The sequence below is a fragment of the Podarcis liolepis genome (assembly GCF_965112155.1).
Source record: "Podarcis liolepis genome assembly, chromosome: 4".
Classification (NCBI taxonomy): Eukaryota; Metazoa; Chordata; class Lepidosauria; order Squamata; family Lacertidae; genus Podarcis; species Podarcis liolepis.
Window position 1 is genome coordinate 53,145,900 of NC_139558.1, and position 18,708 is coordinate 53,164,607.

Consider the following 18,708-nt stretch of genomic DNA (forward strand, 5'->3'; position numbering starts at 1 on the left):
CTGGCCCGGCAATGCCCAGTGCTGCCACTGCTACATCCCAAGGTAAGGTACTGGCCTCACGTTTACCTTTGGCCAGTCTCCATTGGGCCACTAAGGCTGGGGGCATCCTCTTCTGAGGCCCCTGTAGGGTGGTATGACAAAGCACCTCTCTTTGGGCAGGGGGCACAGCTCAGAGACTAGGGGTGACAGCAGTGACTGCCCAGTCCCAAGGAGAGGGGAGAGGAGGCTGAGGGAACCCTCCACAAGAGAGGGTGTTCGAAAAAGTGTGAGAAGCTGCCAGCTCTGCAAGCTAGCGGTGGCATAACTGGGCTCCTGAGCCCCACAGGGGTGCCACAGAAAAAATGTAGTTGGTCAAGGGAGCCGTGGGCTCCAAAAGGTTGTAGACCTCTGTACTAAGAGAATAAGGTTCGATTTTCCTGACATTTTTGTCCCCGCGGTTTTTCTTTGTGCAATGTGGTGATGATAGGGCGGGGGCGGAGTGCATTCAAACATTTAATGTTCAGAAATGTTGCGTTGAAACAATACCACAAGTATTATTATTATTAAAAAAATAATTCTCTAATATACTTCTTAACCAATTAAGCACATCACATTTTGGATCTAGCAGCAAACATATAACTCTTTCTTTACTAGACAGACTGACAGACTTCAACATGAAGTCGATCCTGTTTTTTCCTCTCTAATGATGATTGGCTACTCAAGAACTACATTGTATCACTTCCCAAGCTTCTATTTTAGTTATGCCTATCTAACTTCACTGAGGACCTGGCTTGGATGTTAATAACTAGCCACTACACTATTACCTTACCCCAAAAAGGTAAAAATATTGCTTGGGTCCTCTTACTGACTTTTCACTGGATTTTCTAGTCTGAATTTAACAACTGAATTTAACTATTTTACTTGAAACTTAAAGAGACTTTGTGAAGTCATATTACAGAGCATATATATTTCTGTATTCTGGTATTTTGAAAAATTCAAAGTATGTTTAGGCGGCTTGGGTTTGTTTTTTCCTTTGAAGGTTTGTGAAAATGGATTGACCAGGTATCTGAAGGAGTGTTGAGCCATTCCAAAAAGATGTACATGGATACCCATCACAAACAGAATACAAAATAGCAGTTGTCATCTGCTCTGGCTATTGCTCATGTTATCACTCGTCCCAAATATATCAGACATACGCACCTGTCCACATACCTTGCATAAATGCAAGATTTTTCAATATACTGAATTCAAAATGCTTTGGAATTTCAGAGGTTCATTTTTTTCCAGCTCACATTTTAATAGTTCTATATTTATAGATGCCGATATAAACTGACGTGAGATAGGCAGAAAGACAGATAGATAAATGAAAAAAAAACTGGTTGCTGTCCACCCTTTTCTGTATCCCAGCCACTTATTGAGCTGTTGTGATGCTATGGGATATTCACAAGTGTTAAAGCTACTTAGGATAAAAGAAGTGGAAATAAAGTTTTGGACACAGAACACAGGCAAACAGGAAAGTGAAAACCTTCTAGCGAGAAAGTGAAAACTTAATTTGATTGAGTAAAATTAGAGGCAAATGATTGTGGCAGAAACAAGGGTTATTGGGTTGAGAGATTTTGTTATTTTAAGTGAATCTTCCTAAGTTTTTTAATCCCCTATAACAGCAAAATAAATATAATCGCTAGCAGTAGCTGTGAACCTGATCTATGTGTTACAATTTTCTCTGGCCAGCAGATGGAGCCTAAAGTCTGTAAAACAAGTTGTCAAATGGTTTTAACATATTCCTTGTGAGTGATAACACAGTTTTCCAACAAGAAATGAAAAGGGGAGAAATTTTCATAGTCTAGTTCACTAAGACACCTTAAAACCAAATGACTCCTGAAGAATCATCCTACAAGCTTTTCAGTTGTAATCATATTTGCAGCATCCACATAGGACTGGAATATAAGAGGAGTGCAACTCCTTTAAAAACAAAAGGCAACAATGCTGACAGAACTGTGATTGATGGTCTAGTGGATGTTGGACAACTAGATAATACGAAGATTGAAACGATTATTGAAAGAAGATGGGGAGACTGAAGAGTTCAATGTATTCATTGTGTATTATTTTTAACAGCAAAAAATACTGGTCAGAAGATATCCATGCTTGAAGTGATGTGTTTTGGGGTTTTTTAGCACTGTAGAAGACAAATCAAAGTGATGAAAGGTGAAGTTCCAGAGAAAATGAACTGAACATTAACAGGCCAGCAGATCCAGATGGTATATTGATTTCCTTACACAAATCTGCAATTTGTCACTAGAATTGGCTTCTGTACTGGAAGTTTGACTACCCATTAGTGTAACAACAGTGTTGTTGTTGTTTTTAAGGGAGGGGTATTGGAGGGGAGCCAGGAAGTTGCCGGCCACTTAGTCTGTATTAGTTGGGAATATTTAGGCACTATAGTCTCATACCTGGTGCTGCTCAGGAATTCTAATAAGCCAAATAAATCAGTGCAGTTTCGAAAGGTTCAGTCCAATATATTGATTCAAAATGGTGTTTAATTGTATCCAAACACAATTAAGAACCTGGTCCTTCATCTCATGAACCATCATGCAAAAGATGGTTGTGGTATCTTAAGAGGAGTCAAAATGCACAGCAAACAGACTTTCCAAAATATATAATGAATACAGAAGAACTAGCCACATTGAAGAAGAATCATGATTTTTTCTGTGAAGGGAAGTTGTGCATCACCAAACGTTTCACATTATTTAAGAGAACTAATGTGTGGATGTAGCTGACATTCTACATACGGATTTCAAAAAAGTTTTTGACAAAGTTCACAACCAACATCTCCTGCACAATCTTAGCAATTAGTGACGGTTATAAAACAGGGGCAGAACATAGAAGTAAACATAGTTTTTTACAATAGGAAGGTAAGCAATAGGGATAGGTTCTATTTAATTTATTCAAAAATGACGTGAAATTGGGGTAAGAAATTGGCTAAACTTTTGATGACCTCAAATTACAGGTGGTGACCATTTTAAGTGCATCCAATTAATGTGTGATTGCCAGCACACAGGTCCTTATTGACTCAGATGGGGGTGGGGCTCCACCAACATGGGGGGAGGGAGGGAACAGAAGTCCCGTGTGAAATGGTCATCACCAGTATTCAGAATAGCAGAAGCTCAAGAAGACAGTGAAGAGCAAACCAAAATAACTTTTCTAAATAGCAAATTAAGTTGGGTGTAAGGAAGTGGTGCACTTGGGAACAAAACATCCTAAAATCACATATGCAATGATGGGGGCCTGAAATGGTAGTGAATACCTAGGAAAGAGGTCTTACAGACACCGCAGACAGCTCAAGGAAAATGTCATCTCAGTGAGAAGCAACAGTATAAAAGGCAAACTCACTGCTGGGAGTTATTAGGGAAGAGACTAAAGTAAAAAGAAAACTAAAATAATGCCCTTGTGGAAATATACAGTCTGGCCTCACCTGAAATACTATGTAATTTGGACAATCCCATCACAAAGAGATAATCATTGAGTTGGATTTGGTGCAGAAAAGGTCAACAAAATTATTAAAGGGTAGAAGGATAAAGAAAAGTGTTTGGAGTAATTTAACTTAGAAAAAAGACAATTGAGGAAGGGCACGATGTAGAACAAGATGGAAATTCTTCTCCCTTTGTAATACAACTAAAATTCTGGGACACCAACAAAACTGATCAGCAATTTTTACGGCTGCAGCAGTATGAAGCAATTGCCATGTGCCAAGAAAGCTTTAAAATGAGACTGAACAGATCCACAAAGAACATGTTTATCAGTGGGTTAGACATGACAGCCAAAAGAAACCTCCAGTTTCAGAGATTGTGTTCCTGAAACAACCTGTCGGGGGTGGAAGGAAACAGTTGAAGAAGGCTAATGCCTTCCTGTGTGCTTGCAGCCATGCAAAGCATACCAGAAGCATTCAATTCTAGATGGACACTTGGTCTGAATTAGGAGGACTTTCAATGGGGTTTTAAGTAAACTGTATGCTATGGATAAGATTATTTTAAATCCCAATGCAAGGAATTTAGAATTTTATAATGAAGATTTAAAACAGGAGACAAGTGACTAAAAGAATATAAAGAAAAGCCCCACTAAATCAGATTGAGATTTTAGCTAGTCTACAATCTCATTCCAACAGAGGCCAGCCAAATGTTCTAGGAAAACTATGAACAGGGTGTGAAGGCCTCAAGAATGAAGACTATAGAAATGATAATAGATAGAAATACTGGGTGATATCTAACATTGTATGAATAGATGTCTAGTAGCACAATGGGTTTTCTTGGTCTCCCCTTCCATTTCCACCCCTCCCCACACATCTCAAATATTCTCCAGAGGGTTGGGAAAACCCACATAGCAGATCTAGGGATGGGTGGATTGGAGGAAAGAAAGTACAAATTCTATTTCACTACTGGAGTTCCTCTTGCACAAGTGGGAAGACATAACTGCATCTCATCCACTGAGACTATATGTTGGAAATCTTATGCAGCAAAGATGTCTAACAAATTATTATCATTTGAAGAGAATTTGTTTCTGAAGTAGTAACTTCAGAACTATGTATTTTAGGCTTGATTTTAAACAGTTAAACAATAAAATGTCAACTCGCATAGAATTAGGATGCATCCTAAATGCACTCTTACCAGCAGAGGCCAGTGGTAGGCTGTAAGACTGCACAATTTACTAGTTGGTGGACTTTGTTCCTGGTTCCTTTGCTTGAATACACCAATTATCAAATATTTTAAACTGCTTAATTCCATACCGTAAATGGGTTGAAAGTATCTTCTACTTTCTACTTTCAAGTATCATCTAGGTGGTGAAGAAAGTGTAATTTGCCGTTATAGATAGGCTAGTTTAACAAACACTTGGCTTTGGGTACCCAAATGAAGACTGAAGATGCAAGAACACCTTGTGGAATAGAGAGATGGAACCACAAAGGAATAGGCAAGGTAACTTTTGGGGTAGACTTGAGTTGATGAAGTAGCTCCTCGGGAATAATATCATGACATATTTTACACTACACTTTTAAAAAACACCATGCTACTACTATAATCACAGTGGAGAAGAAGAATCTGGTATTAGTTACGTAGAAAATCAGTGAATGCAAAGTCGGGCCTGGAGTTTCCATCCCATGTAAAATTTTAAAACTCTAATTATTGTAAATCTGAATGCAGAATGCAATACATATATCCAGTGGTTGTTTTTTTAATTAAAAAAAAAAGTTTGGGGGTACTCTAATTTTCCTACTCAGTTTGAAATACTGCCCCTCAATGAGGCCAAACTTAGATTCACAAAATGTTTAGGGGTATGCATACCCCTGCTTCCCCCCAGAAAAAAGCAATGCATATATTGCTTACTATTAGCATCTTTATCCCCCTTGATCCATCCCTATCTATATTAAGGGTCTATCTATATAAGTTATAGATTATTATAATTATCTTTCTATTGCACATACATGTAGCTTGTCTAAGGCCACTCAGGTTTAGTACAAATGTAGCATTTGCCACATGACCATGGTTAAGAAATCAAGAGAGAGATGGAATCTTTCTTCCCCACTCGCATACCTCCACCCTCCAAACCCCACAATCCTTCCTGGAGTATGACTTGCTACAACCAGTCTAAGCCATGAGTTATTGTCAGCAACACATTACATGATTAAAGCTAACCCAGCTCCTTGCCTTAACCCAAGAACTAAACAAAGTTCCAAGCACAATTAACAGAAATAGTTAAGCTATCAGCAACATTATGCATACTTTTAGTGAGTTAATGGCTGAGGTGAGATATGAAAAAAGGCATTTCCCCGCTCATATTTTTATACTAGAATCATGTGTTACCATCAAATGCCCAACTGCCACTGCAGTGAAGAAGCGGAGTCAGGTGGGAGTGACGTGAACTATTAGCGGGAGGGTCTGGAACTCCAGACTGATGTGCATGAGCACTATCTCAGCTTAAATATTTATCTCCTAAATGTCGCATACCTGGTTGGTGAGAGGCTGTTGAATCTGGTCAGCATATGATAAGGCAGAAACTTGTTGGTCATTTAAGTTTTGCTGCCGACGATCGCTGTACTGCTGATGCGAATGGGACATCTGTCCAGCCATCTGAAGGCCAGCAGCATGGAATGAAAATGACGGTGCAAGCCGAACAGATGAAGGTTTGCATGCTGAAGTCTCTCCTCCTAGAAAGGACAGCACAAGAATTTAGTATAGCTTTCTTAATTCCATTGAGCTTTACCTTCATGTCAAACATACAAAAAGGGGGAGGAATTTTTCAGTATGCATCAGTTTTCATTTAGGGTTTTTTTAAACACACACACACACACACACACACACACACACACTCCTGATGTGGGTGAGTCAAAAAGTTTCTCATTTCTAAAAACTGTTGATGAACCTTGTTGAGGAAATTGCATCTGTCTGTATAATATTTATTTTCTTGTTTGTGTGCATGTGTGTGCATTGACTGATTTTATTATATGGATACAGAGATATAATTTACAGATGCACCTTTCTGCTTACTAGATTTTACACCAACATTTCCTTTCTTCAGCCTCTTCAATAACCAGTGGTGCAGAGTCTACATGTGGGGAGTTTCCATGGGGCTCAATAGGGGCCCATTTTCCCTTCCTACCTTGGTCATGTTCAAAAGCTTGTGGGCCATAACAAGGAAAGGAAGACCTGGGGTATCTTGCACCTCCACCCTGGCTCCTGTAGTTACCAGTAGTTACCAGCCCTTGTTGCCTGAAAGTTAGTGTACTTTGCCAGTGCCCTTTTATATATAAAAACTCTGAAATAAAAACTGTTTGTTTGTTATATGTGGTTGACTTCTAATAAGCATTCCAATGTGGTGAGCAGAGAATGCACTATCATATATGCAATTTCCTAAAATAAAATAAATGTTAGTTTAACAGTGCAATACTAACTACAACCACTCCAAGGATGAGACTTTCTCCCTGACTGTGTTCAGAGCGTATTTAGCTGTAAATATTCATTAAACAATGAATATGTATGTTTGTTTAAGAATTGTGTGAAGTATAAAAGGGAAACTTGATTTAAATTATTTATTAAATATTCTTTCCCACAAAACAAGCAGGGGATGAGGCAGACACCTTTAATGAACACTTTAAAAATATATTTATTTTATGACAATATTTTATGGCTTTGCTTCTGGTTGTTTATATATAGCATTGTTATAGGCTGTTTTTAATTGCTTTTAACAGTTTTTAACTGTTTTTTAGTAACTGCTTTATGGAGTTTTGTTATCAGTTTTGACAATACAAAAATTATATAAAGCATCGTGAAATTTCAGTGCCCTACTATGATGTGTACCAAAAAGACACTAAGATTAAATCTTTCTCACCTCGGAGTAAGTCCCCTGAACTCAATGATATATATATTTGTGAGCAGACATACATAGGATTGCACCTTAATTGTTAATATAACTTTGAAACTCTTAGACAATAAAAGTTATTTGTAATGGTTCTACTTCTGTTTTATTTAGAAAGATGATATCATAGTGTAGATGAGGTCTAAACACTTCTAGAACAAGTCTATTCAGATACTAATGTCCATTCCCAGACCAGTGAGATATTGCTATCTGACTGTAGCTCACTTGACACTAAATACATACATATGAAAGACATCCTTGCTACAATTTTTCAACAATAACATTATACTGCCACTATGGGAATGGAGATGCAAAATACCAGTACTGTAATCTCATGACCACCATTAAAGCTGGAGATGTTTCTACATGTATAAAACTATATAATACAGAATGTTTCTATCTATCTATCTATCTATCTATCTATCTATCTATTGTTGCATGAAAATGGTTTTGGTATCTGATGTAATTCCTAAATCAATTTCTGTTTTTAGATAATAAATGTCCATATTGCAGCAGGCACCATCTTTTTGTAAGGAAGTTTTGTTTGTTTGTTTGTTTGTTTGTTTGTTTTACAAATTTATAAATCATTTCACAGCCTGAAGCCATCATACTGCTGTGCAAAAAAAGAGAGATAAACATAAGATACTGCAAGGGTTGTAAATAATAGGAGTATTTTTGACAACATTATTTTGTTTGTTTCTGGTAAGTAACTTACTGTTTTCCATCAAGTAAAAGTTTGCATCTTACTAGAAGCAAGCTTAGCTGTTTTGCTTGATGGAAAATAGTAGTGTAGTATACCCACATTTACAAAACTACAAAATTTCAACTAGGAAACTGCTCTGTAAAATTAATGCACACACTGGAGTTCATTAAAATATTTAGAGAAAACTTACATGACTCATGTATTAACACAAGTAGAAAAGCTAACATGCACATGGGAAAACAGATTTCTCTAGAAGCAGCATGTGGACTGGTACATGTTAACATATATGCTAAAGCAGTATTTCTATTCGAAAAGATACCAAGAACTCAAAACTACCAATTGCAGTTTGAGTTAACTACAATTGAGGGTGCAGCCAGTAGTAACACACAACTCTTCTTAAAAAATCTTGATCATTCCTTGGCTGGAAAGATTTGGTACTAAACTCTCCATTCAAGCCTGAATTCTCCAAGACCCTTTTATAGTAAAACTGGCAGGCACTGTCCAGTTCAGATCTTTGGAACAGCAAAAGATTGTTGGCAAAACGACTCCTATTATAACCCTTGCAGTATAAACCTATACATGCAGGAAAAAAGCTCTTCTGAGTCCAGTAAGACTTACTCCCAAGTATGCATGCGTAGAAATACAGTGCATTGCTATTAGGAGGGTTTAAAATATTAATGTTCTCTCAATTCATAATTATAATTCCAGGAAAGGGGGTATTCCAGTCCCAATGCATTTTTCCATCTGGGTTGAGATCAAGTAAAAACCTAACACTGATGCAGGCTGGGATGGACACAGTAGCTCCAAGAATAGGACCAGAACTCTGAATTAACCATGCTAAATCTCTTATAGGTAATCAATGAGTGATAGAGTAAATGCAGAACTATTACATCAAAACCCTCAGGAGATACAGTCACTAAATTGGAATCAGAACAAAAATGTGCCCCTTAAGAAATGATTAGCCAGGGATGGGGGCTTCTTCAAAGAAGAAACACATGTGAGTGACAACCAATGAAAGCTCCATGCAGGTATCTTAGGAGCACCCAAGCAGCAGCACCATCACCACCTGCTACTTCCTTCAGCATGCTGCTCCTAGTAAAACAGCTGGTAGAACCACTGAATGCCACTTTAACCACTCAATTTGGGAGTTCTTGGACCAAGGGGATTAAGAGGCAGCAACTATTCTCTGTGCCTGCTCCCGCAAAACCAGAGGGTAGACATAGAAACAGAGCCTTGATTGGTGTTGAACAGGAACAAGTGGCAGGGCACATGTTCCTTTCCAACCTGAGACAGTAACAGTGCTGATCTGCATGGAGGCTTAGGAGGAAGAGTAAGCGAGCAGCAGCTGCCTACTCTTATGTTCCCAGCTTAGCCTACACGAACTCCTCCCTTCTTAACTGCATGAGGGTCCCAAAGCTAACATTTGTTTCAGGACCACAGTAGTAACTACCCAACAAAGGAGAAAATTATTTTTCCCATTAAAAGTGATCTGTAATTACTCAAGTTGCTTCTCTCCATATCCTGCAATCAAAAATAGGTGCATTTCCCAAAGTACAGTGGTACCTCGGGTTACATATGCTTCAGGTTACAGACTCTGCTAACCCAGAAATAGTGCTTCAGGTTAAGAACTTTGCTTCAGGATAAGAACAGAAATCGTGCTCCGGCAGCGCGGCAGCAGCAGGAGGCCCCATTAGCTAAAGTGGTGCTTCAGGTTAAGAACAGTTTCAGGTTAAGAACAGACCTCCAGAACGAATTAAGTTCTTAACCCGAGGTACCACTGTAATCATACCAAATGAAGAATTCTAGAACTTGTGCATCCTACAGGCCTGTTTTTATCAGCACTCTAACCCACACTTCTGGAAGAAAAACTGAAAGTAATACTAAATTCAGTGCCAACACTTAAGTTGCAAAATTAAACAGGTTTGACTTTTATGAGTATTATGTTTCCTAGATGAAAGAAGTAAACAGTCACTCATCAACACTCTAGAAAATTTTGCTTCTACTTAGAAGCAATGTGCTACTTAAAAGGCGTGTACTAGCATTCCGCAGTAGGATGGGAAATTATGAGTAATGGAAAATTTCCCGTTACAGGTCAGTCATATCTTACACAGGAGTTACGTTCCAGGGATAGCGTGTAAAGCCGAAATTGCATATAGTCAAAACTGACTGGAACTGACCCTATGTGAGCAATCTTACCTTCTGAAGCTGACACACTGAACAGATTTTACCCCACCCAAGCAAGGCACAGCTCTTTGAAGCTCTTGCTTACCAGGCTCTGGGAGGCTCTCACAAGATTTCACAGGGCCATCTAAGATCTTGCAAAAGCCTCCCAGAGCCCAGTAAGCCAACCTAGGAGCTTCAAAGCACCTTCCGCACTGGGAAAAATCTCTGCCTTCCATGTATCTTATTTCAACCAGCCAGCTTTCAACAGTGTAAAGTTGGAACTTGAACATGTTAAACACTCGTTAAATTGAGAATCGAGTATACTATATTTTCCCACAGAACAATTCCCATTTCTAAAACAGAATTATTTCATAAAATTAAAACATAACATTACTAATAACAAATGAAATTGCCAAGTTTCAAAGTTGCAGTTAACTTTTTTCCAGCATCTCTAAGAAGTCTATATAAGAGAGTCAGTCTGAGCGCAAGACAGAGACCCCAAGACTAAGCAGGTCTAATTGTAAAGGTGGCAAGAAATACACAATCCACATGTGCTAAACCAGATCCTATTCTTACAGTGTAAAAAAAAAATCCTCCAAAATTTATGAGAAGACATACATGACTGCATTCTGTAAGGATTCCAACTACATGCATACTGAATATTCTTTATCTCTTTGAATGAATGTGTAAGTAATAAAATAACCATAATTGCAGAATCAGAAAAAATCAACACCACCTTGTCATGCCCCCATGGGCACACAAAGAACACAGCACATTGTCCATTACTTGAAATGCTAGGACTTCCTGCTCCTAGTAATCACCAGTATGGTGTGATGCATGTGCAACAGGAATATGGAGAAAGGACAGCAGGCTCCATAAGGCCCCATGAGAAGAGCTCTCTATAAGCATATGTGGGGAGAGACTGTACTCAAAATTTGCCCCATATTTTTAAGGAAGGCATACTTTACTTTTAATATTTGGGATGAATATGAAAGAGCTATTAAGTTCTAGAATCCCCCTCTACAATAGGGAAGAGACTTCAGAGAACAGCTCTCTGAGAAACATTTTAAATAAAAATTGTACAAGTGTAAACTATTACATACAATGTCAAAATCTAACTTTATTTTATTATTTTTGAGTTGTCACAGCACACTGGTGGTAGCAAATCTATCACAATCTCTCATTCAAATTCTATATCCAAAGGGAGGGGAGTATAGGTCCCCCCCCCGAAAGAAGTCTTGCTCTAGAGCAGGGGCAGAGAACCTGTGACCCTCCAGGAGATGCTGGACGGTAACCTTCATCATCCCTGAACATTTGCTATGCTAGTTTGTGATGCTGGGAGTTGGGAGTCCACTAACAACTAGCGCAGTGGTTATTGAAGGGTGTGGCATGCCACATTGGTGTGACTGGAGAAGATAGCAAGTGTGGCTGGAAGATTCAAGGAAATCAAAGAAACTTGCTTATAATTATATTTTGGGAATTATTAATGTTCTTATGTAGGTGCATTGTTTTATGCTATCTAGATGTCCCATGATCATATTATAAAGTAATTGTGTTCTATGTTATAAATCAAGTACTGCTAGGATTTGTTTATTTTTGTTTTCGAATGTATTTCTTATCAATAAGATAAGACGCGAATAAATTTTTATTCTGAAAGTCTGGCCTAGGAAAAAATGTATAAGAACTACAGATCTAGACAGTCACCAGTTCACTCCCCTTACTGTATAGGTAGTCATGATTTAACACAATTCATTAATTAGATTGGAATACAATACAGATTGACCTAGATAAAAGTAAAGGTAAAGGGACCCCTGACCATTAGGTCCAGTTGTGACCGACATCTTGCTTTATTGGTTGAGGGAGCCAGCGTACAGCTTCCGGGTCATGTGGCCAGCATGACTAAGCCGCTTCTGGCGAACCAGAGCAGCACATGGAAACGCCGTTTACCTTCCCGCCAGAGCGGTACCTATTTATCTACTTGCATTTTGACGTGCTTTCGAACTGCTAGGTTGGCAGGAGCAGGGACCAAGCAACGGGAGCACACCCCGTCGCGGGGATTCGAACCACCGACCTTCTGATCGGCAAGTCCTAGGCTCTGTGGTTTAACCCACAGCGCCACCCGAATCCCTTAGATAAAGGTTAGGAAAGAAAAAAATGATTTTAAAAAATTCCTACATGTATGTAACAAACAAAATTCAAGCATCTGCCAAAGAAACTCAGCCATGTATTACTTGTTGTAGCTGGAATTGGAGATATAAAAAAATGTGGCATCAGTAATGCATTCCTTTTTTGATATGACTGTACAAACTAAAACCAAATTGCAAGGGTGGGGAACAACCAACTAGCTGGATCCTTAGTTCCCCCAACCCCATGGGCCAAATTCAACAAGCGGCCAGGGTCAGTCACTTGTCATGCACCTGGTGTCAGCTTGACATTGTGTGACCCATTTTTGTTTGCCTGCACAGCCTGACATCAAATTCTGCAGGCGGAGAAACAACTGATTGGCAGTGCTTACAAACACTACTTTCAGAGTAAACCATTATCCTACACCTGGGGCCATACATTGGATAAAGTGGACTTGTGGGTCACATGGAGAGGCCTGGTGGACCTAATTATTTTATTCTATTTTTTATTAAATTTATATCTTGTCCCAACTCTCAAAAGAGTTTGGGTGCTAAATAGGCCTGTGGGGAAGCAGTTCCCCACTGCAAGCATGTTGAAATTATCTGTAACTATTTCCTCTAAAGATATCATATGTTGCTATATACGAAACAGTATCATCTGCATGCATATTCTAGTTTCCTTTCTAATCTGTTATTTGAGGTTTTCATCAGAAAGAAACAATAGAAAAAATGAATAGTTCTGACTAGTACTTCTATTCCAGTTTATAACATGTTTGCCTTACAAAACACCTTGATCCCATTCTCAAAATTAGGACTTATATTATATCTTTCCGTAACTGAAAAATACCATCACCCAATCTGTTGAAAGCTTTTTTTAAAAAAGCTAGTAGCTTAAAATTTAAAATGCACAATTATGCAAAAACTGTGTAAAGCAATGCACATCAGCTTTTTTATATAAAGAAAACGTAACTAATTTACTCATTTTTTACCAATTAATTTTGCAAGCAACACTACGTTTAAAGGAAGAGAGCATGAGTAATCACCTGACTTTCTACAATTCCTGAACAATCTAGAATTAGTAGTGAGTAATGAGGGGGCCAAGTTTGCTGTTGACACTAAACTGTTCAGGGTTGTTTTTGTTTTGGTTTTTTTAAAAAGGGAGATTGTGAAGAGCTCTAAAAGGACTTCTCCGGATTGACTGGATGAGTAGCAAAAATGGCAAACGGAATTCAACATAAATAAAAGAAAAGTGATGCATGTTGGAGTAAAATAATACTTCATATGTAAGCTCATGAAGTCTGAACTAGATGTGATTGACCAAGAATGAAACCTTGGGGTCATAATACAAAGCTTAATGAAAATACCAACCTAGTGCATGGCAGCTGAGAAAAATCTAACTTCCAAACTATAGGTCATTAGGAAAAGTACTGAAAGCAAAACTGCTGGTGTGATAATGCCACTATGCAAATCTACGGTGCAACCACACTTGGAATACTATATACAGTTCTGGTAACATCACCTCAAAAATGGTAGAGTTGGAAAAGGTTCAGAAAAGGACAACCAAAATTATCAAGGGAATGGAGAAACTCCCCTACAAAGCAAGATTGCAGTGTTTGGTGCTTTTTAGTTTAGAGAAAATGCAAGTAAGAGGTGACATGACTGAAGTTCATAAAATTATGCGTACAGAAAAGTTCTCTCTCTCATAACACTAGAACTTGCGGACATCCAGTGAAACTGACTGCTGGAATATACAGGACACTTATTCACACAGTGCATAGTTAAACTATGGAGTTTGCTCCCACAAGAGACAGTGATGGCTACTGACTTGGATGGCTTTAGAAGAGAACTGGACAAATTCATGGAGGAAAATGGCTACTAGCTATGATGGTTATGTTCTGGAGTTGGAGAACACAGTTGGAGGCAGTAATGCTCCTGAATATCAGTTGCTGGGAAGTGCCGGAGGGGAGAGAGATCTTGTGCTCAGGTTTTTCATGCAGAAGGTTTCCTACCTGCATCTAGTTGCCCACTTTGAGAACAGGATGATGGACTAGATGAGCCATTAGCCGGACAGCAGGCTCTTCTTATGTAATGCAAACTTTAGAAGACTGCACATGACTATAAGACACAGCAGATAGCTGAAGTCTGTTTTCTAGACACATAATTTGGTTTGCTTCTATATGAAGGAGATCAGGATATGTATGCTGACTCTTTGACACTGTGCACAGAGTACCATGCTATTCAATGGCCATTACTTATATATGCTGTTGGTATTTTTATGTTGCCATGTGATCTTCAGATGAAGGGTGTTAATCCAAATTTAATAAATAATTATAACAAAAAGAACTGCCTTGACTACAAACTTTATTTTACCATAATTTATTACCAGTGACATAATTTTCAGTATTTTCGGCTGTAAAATACAGGGGAAATGATTATGCACAGTACAAACATAAGCAATGGTGCCCATGAAGACATCCCCTGGTGCCCATGAAGCTTCTGCATATATACACCATGGCTCACTGTCTCATTCTTCTTGAGGTGGTTAGCTTTGTTTCCAATGTTAAATGTTCATAGAGCTTAAGAAGGAAGCTGAAGGAAGATGATGTTCTTTCCTGCTTCCTCTTTCAGCTCTATTTGCTTTCAACAGCTGAACAAAAAGCAGTTTGACTGGGGTGGGAGAGAAAAACAGAGTGGACAGGAGAGAGGAAGTAGGGTTCCACAGGAGTCAGGAGACAGAATGTGCATGTTCACATAAGCTGAATCTAGTAAAAAGGGTTCCTCTTGAAATTGTTTCTTTTTTCTTTCTCACCACCACCACCACCACCACCGCCCAAAAACTGATATCAAATCACAGATCTGCCATGGATTTTGCATTTAGTCAATGCTACCACGATTTTTTAAAAGGATGTCTTCAGAACTATCATCAAATCATAGGTGTTCTCTGTGTCCATAGACGTGATATGTTGGTGGGCTTTCATCCTATCTAAAGGGGGGGGGATCCATGAGAATCAGTGCCTTCAGTCAATATTTTTGTGGTGCTGGAAACATTAGATTTGTGGATTTTACTGTGTGGTCTACTCTAGGTTTTAATTTGCAGGTGCTCTTAGAGGACCACATGCAGAATTATGTGAACTCAAGAGGTTATGTTTAAATTATACTGGATCCAACTAGCATCTATATACCTTTGAAAAGAGGTCTGTGTGTGTGTCAACACATTCTCTCTGCCTGTTTGAGAGGGGAAGGGGAAGAATGAAGAGGGAAAACAAGCAACCAGAGGGAATTATTGCACTCTCAAAAGTCTAATGCTCTCACAGGACCAAAATGGTTGGCAACCCATGGTTTAGAACTTGGGATAAAACTTGATGGTACTAAGTATAGAATAGAATCATAGAATCATAGAGTTGGAATAGACCACAAGAGCCATCGAGTCCAACCCCCTGCCAAGCAGGAAACACCATCAGAGCACTTCTGACATATGGTTGTCAAGCCTCTGCTTAAAGACCTCCAAAGGAGGAGACTCCACCACACTCCTTGGCAGCAAATTCCACTGTCGAACAGCTCTTACTGTCAGGAAGTTCTTCCTAATGTTTAGGTGGAATCTTCTTTCTTGTAGTTTGGATCCATTGCTCCGTGTCCGCTTCTCTGGAGCAGCAGAAAACAACCTTTCTCCCTCCTCTGTATGACATCCTTTTATATATTTGAACATGGCTATCATATCACCCCTTAACCTCCTCTTCTCCAGGCTAAACATGCCCAGCTCCCTTAGCCGTTCCTTATAAGGCATCATTTCCAGGCCTTTGACCATTTTGGTTGCCCTCCTCTGGACACGTTCCAGTTTGTCAGTGTCCTTCTTGAACTGTGGTGCCCAGAACTGGACACAGTACTCCAGGTGAGGTCTGACCAGAGCAGAATACAGTGGCACTATTACTTCCCTTGATCTAGATGCTATACTCCTATTGATGCAGCCCAGAATTGCATTGGCTTTTTTAGCTGCCGCATCACACTGTTGGATCATGTCAAGTTTGTGGTCAACCAAGACTCCTAGATCCTTTTCACATGTACTGCTCTCAAGCCAGGTATCACCCATCTTGTATTTGTGCCTCTCATTTTTTTTGCCCAAGTGCAATACTTTACATTTCTCCCTGTTAAAGTTCATCTTGTTTGTTTTGGCCCAGTTCTCTAATCTGTCAAGGTCGTTTTGAAGTGTGATCCTGTCCTCTGGGGTGTTAGCCACCCCTCCCAGTTTGGTGTCATCTGCAAATTTGATCAGGATGCCCTTGAGTCCATCATCCAAGTCGTAGTCCATCATCCAAGTACAGTTCACATTGATGTAGACATGCTTTTTTTACCACTGAATAGGTCTGAAACAATTACTAGCACACCTGCCCACATCCACCTATGTGTCAGACATTTGTGGCATATTTTGCCAGTCCAAAAGAAAAGAGCAATTCTCTTCCAACTTACAAAGTCTCCTTCAATGGCTGCCTGGAAACAATTCATACTCACCATAGGCAACCACCAAGTTGTCCTTCCAAGTGAGGATTATTGCATAAAGTATACATTTGTCAGAGGGCAATATATAATTATCTCATTGTGAATGTTCTTGAACCAATGGAATAATAATAATAATAATAATAATAATAATAATAATAATTTTAAAACAAAGTCATGAATTAACTTTTTTGTTGGCCTTGTTCCATTAAACACTATACAGTGGTGCCTCGCAAGACGAAATTAATTCGTTCTGCGAGTTTTTTCGTCTTGCGAATTTTTCGTCTTGAGAAGCACGGTCAAGTCGCAACTGCACCTCTTCAAGCAGTTTTAAGAAAAAGGAAACAAACTTGCAAGACGTTTTCGTCTTGCGAAGCAAGCCCATAGGGAAATTCGTCTTGCGAAGCAACTCAAAAAACGAAAAACTCTTTCGTCTTGCAAGTTTTTCGTCTTGCGAGGTACCACTGTATTGTACAAGTGTGCTAAAAATAAATGTGTGATTCTACTCTACTATTTTACTTCTGTGTTCAAACACAATCAAACTTTAATTCCTTTCCTTCTACTGCTATATCCAAATTATTTTTGTAGTGCATCCCTAAATCAATGCAACTCCAATACTACTAATAAGGGTAGAGATGCATAGTCATATTCTGCTTCTTAAATTGCGTGTATGTGTAGAAAATCATTGACACACATTATAGACTGCTCTGTCCTATCTAATCAAATAACTGCAAGCTCATTATGACACAAAGGTAATAAATTTAACATTCTTAGCACAAATTAAGAGCAAATATAAGATAACCACATGATTATTAGTATCATGCAAAAAAGATGACAGTCATTGATCAGCAGATGAGAAAAAAAGGCAGGACAAGTAAAATTTGATAGATGGCTGGATAGTACATATAAGTGGAGATGACAGGAAAGAACAGAGCTTAGGACTTGCATGGGGAAACAACCCACATTTTTCTTAAAGCACAGAACTATGTACAATATATTATGAACCCCTTTAAGAATATCCATGAAATCATATATTTTTTTAAAAGAGCCATTTCCCCCAAACATAACCGTCCGTACACAAATATATAACAAATCACATCTATTTCAAACAGAATCCTTAAGCACTTGTTTCTGTCTTTTAAGTATCCCAGGTTTTAATACTGCATTAGAATTCTCAAATACAGTAATGTCCTTAATCTCATATCCGTAAATAGTAGCAAAGATAAAACTGCAATACTCTTCTCCCTGGAAAGCACCAAACACTGTACTTCTAAACACAAAATCCTATAAAATGCACATTTAATGGCAAATATTTTGTCTGCATAAAAATCTTAGCATAAAGATTTTAAATATCTGTGTTTTTCAATGTAGGTAGGTAAGAGAAATTAATTCCTTATTTCTACTTCTGTTCTAAAATCTGTGTCTGCCTGCAGTGAGTGGAAACTGCTGCAGATCATTAAATACTCATTTATCAATGTCTCTCACCAGGCAACACAATGCAGCAGAACAGCACACAGAAACCACCCTGAACCCCAGCAACAGCAGCTAATTAGCATAGCCTACCACTAAAACGACACCGTATGATTGGAAGAGTTAGTCAGAGAGCTGGCCAATCAAAGCAGGTTATGCAAATAGCAAGCTTTAGTTGCCAGGGTAGAGCTGCTTCCCATTGTCCAATAGGAAAACAAGCAATAAACAAGAAATGAAATTGAGCTTTGTCACATTTTCAAGTTGTTGTTAACACTTTCAAGTTTACAGCAAAATTAGCCACAACCGCACAGGATTAGAATAGCGTTCTAAATTTCACCACCCCAAAGAAAGGGCAGTGCAATGCAATAATGCTAC

General features: G+C 38.7%; 1 protein-coding gene and 1 long non-coding RNA gene across 5 annotated transcripts in view; both read right to left on the minus strand.

Moving 5' to 3' along the window:
- LOC310705604 overlaps positions 1–18,708 on the minus strand; it is a 328,640-nt gene that overhangs the window by 251,940 nt on the left and 57,992 nt on the right. The window lies entirely within an intron of this gene.
- The window catches only part of DYRK1A (dual specificity tyrosine phosphorylation regulated kinase 1A), a 125,467-nt gene that overhangs the window by 12,292 nt on the left and 94,467 nt on the right, over positions 1–18,708 (minus strand). For 3 of the 4 annotated variants that reach the window (XM_083500196.1, XM_083500197.1, XM_083500195.1), the window contains one exon: positions 5,976–6,175. In XM_083500196.1, the coding sequence (XP_083356322.1) occupies positions 5,976–6,175 (200 nt within the window). Of the gene's footprint in view, positions 1–5,975; positions 6,176–18,348; positions 18,392–18,708 lie in introns of those variants that run through there. The other variant, XM_083500198.1, reaches the window with a different exon arrangement.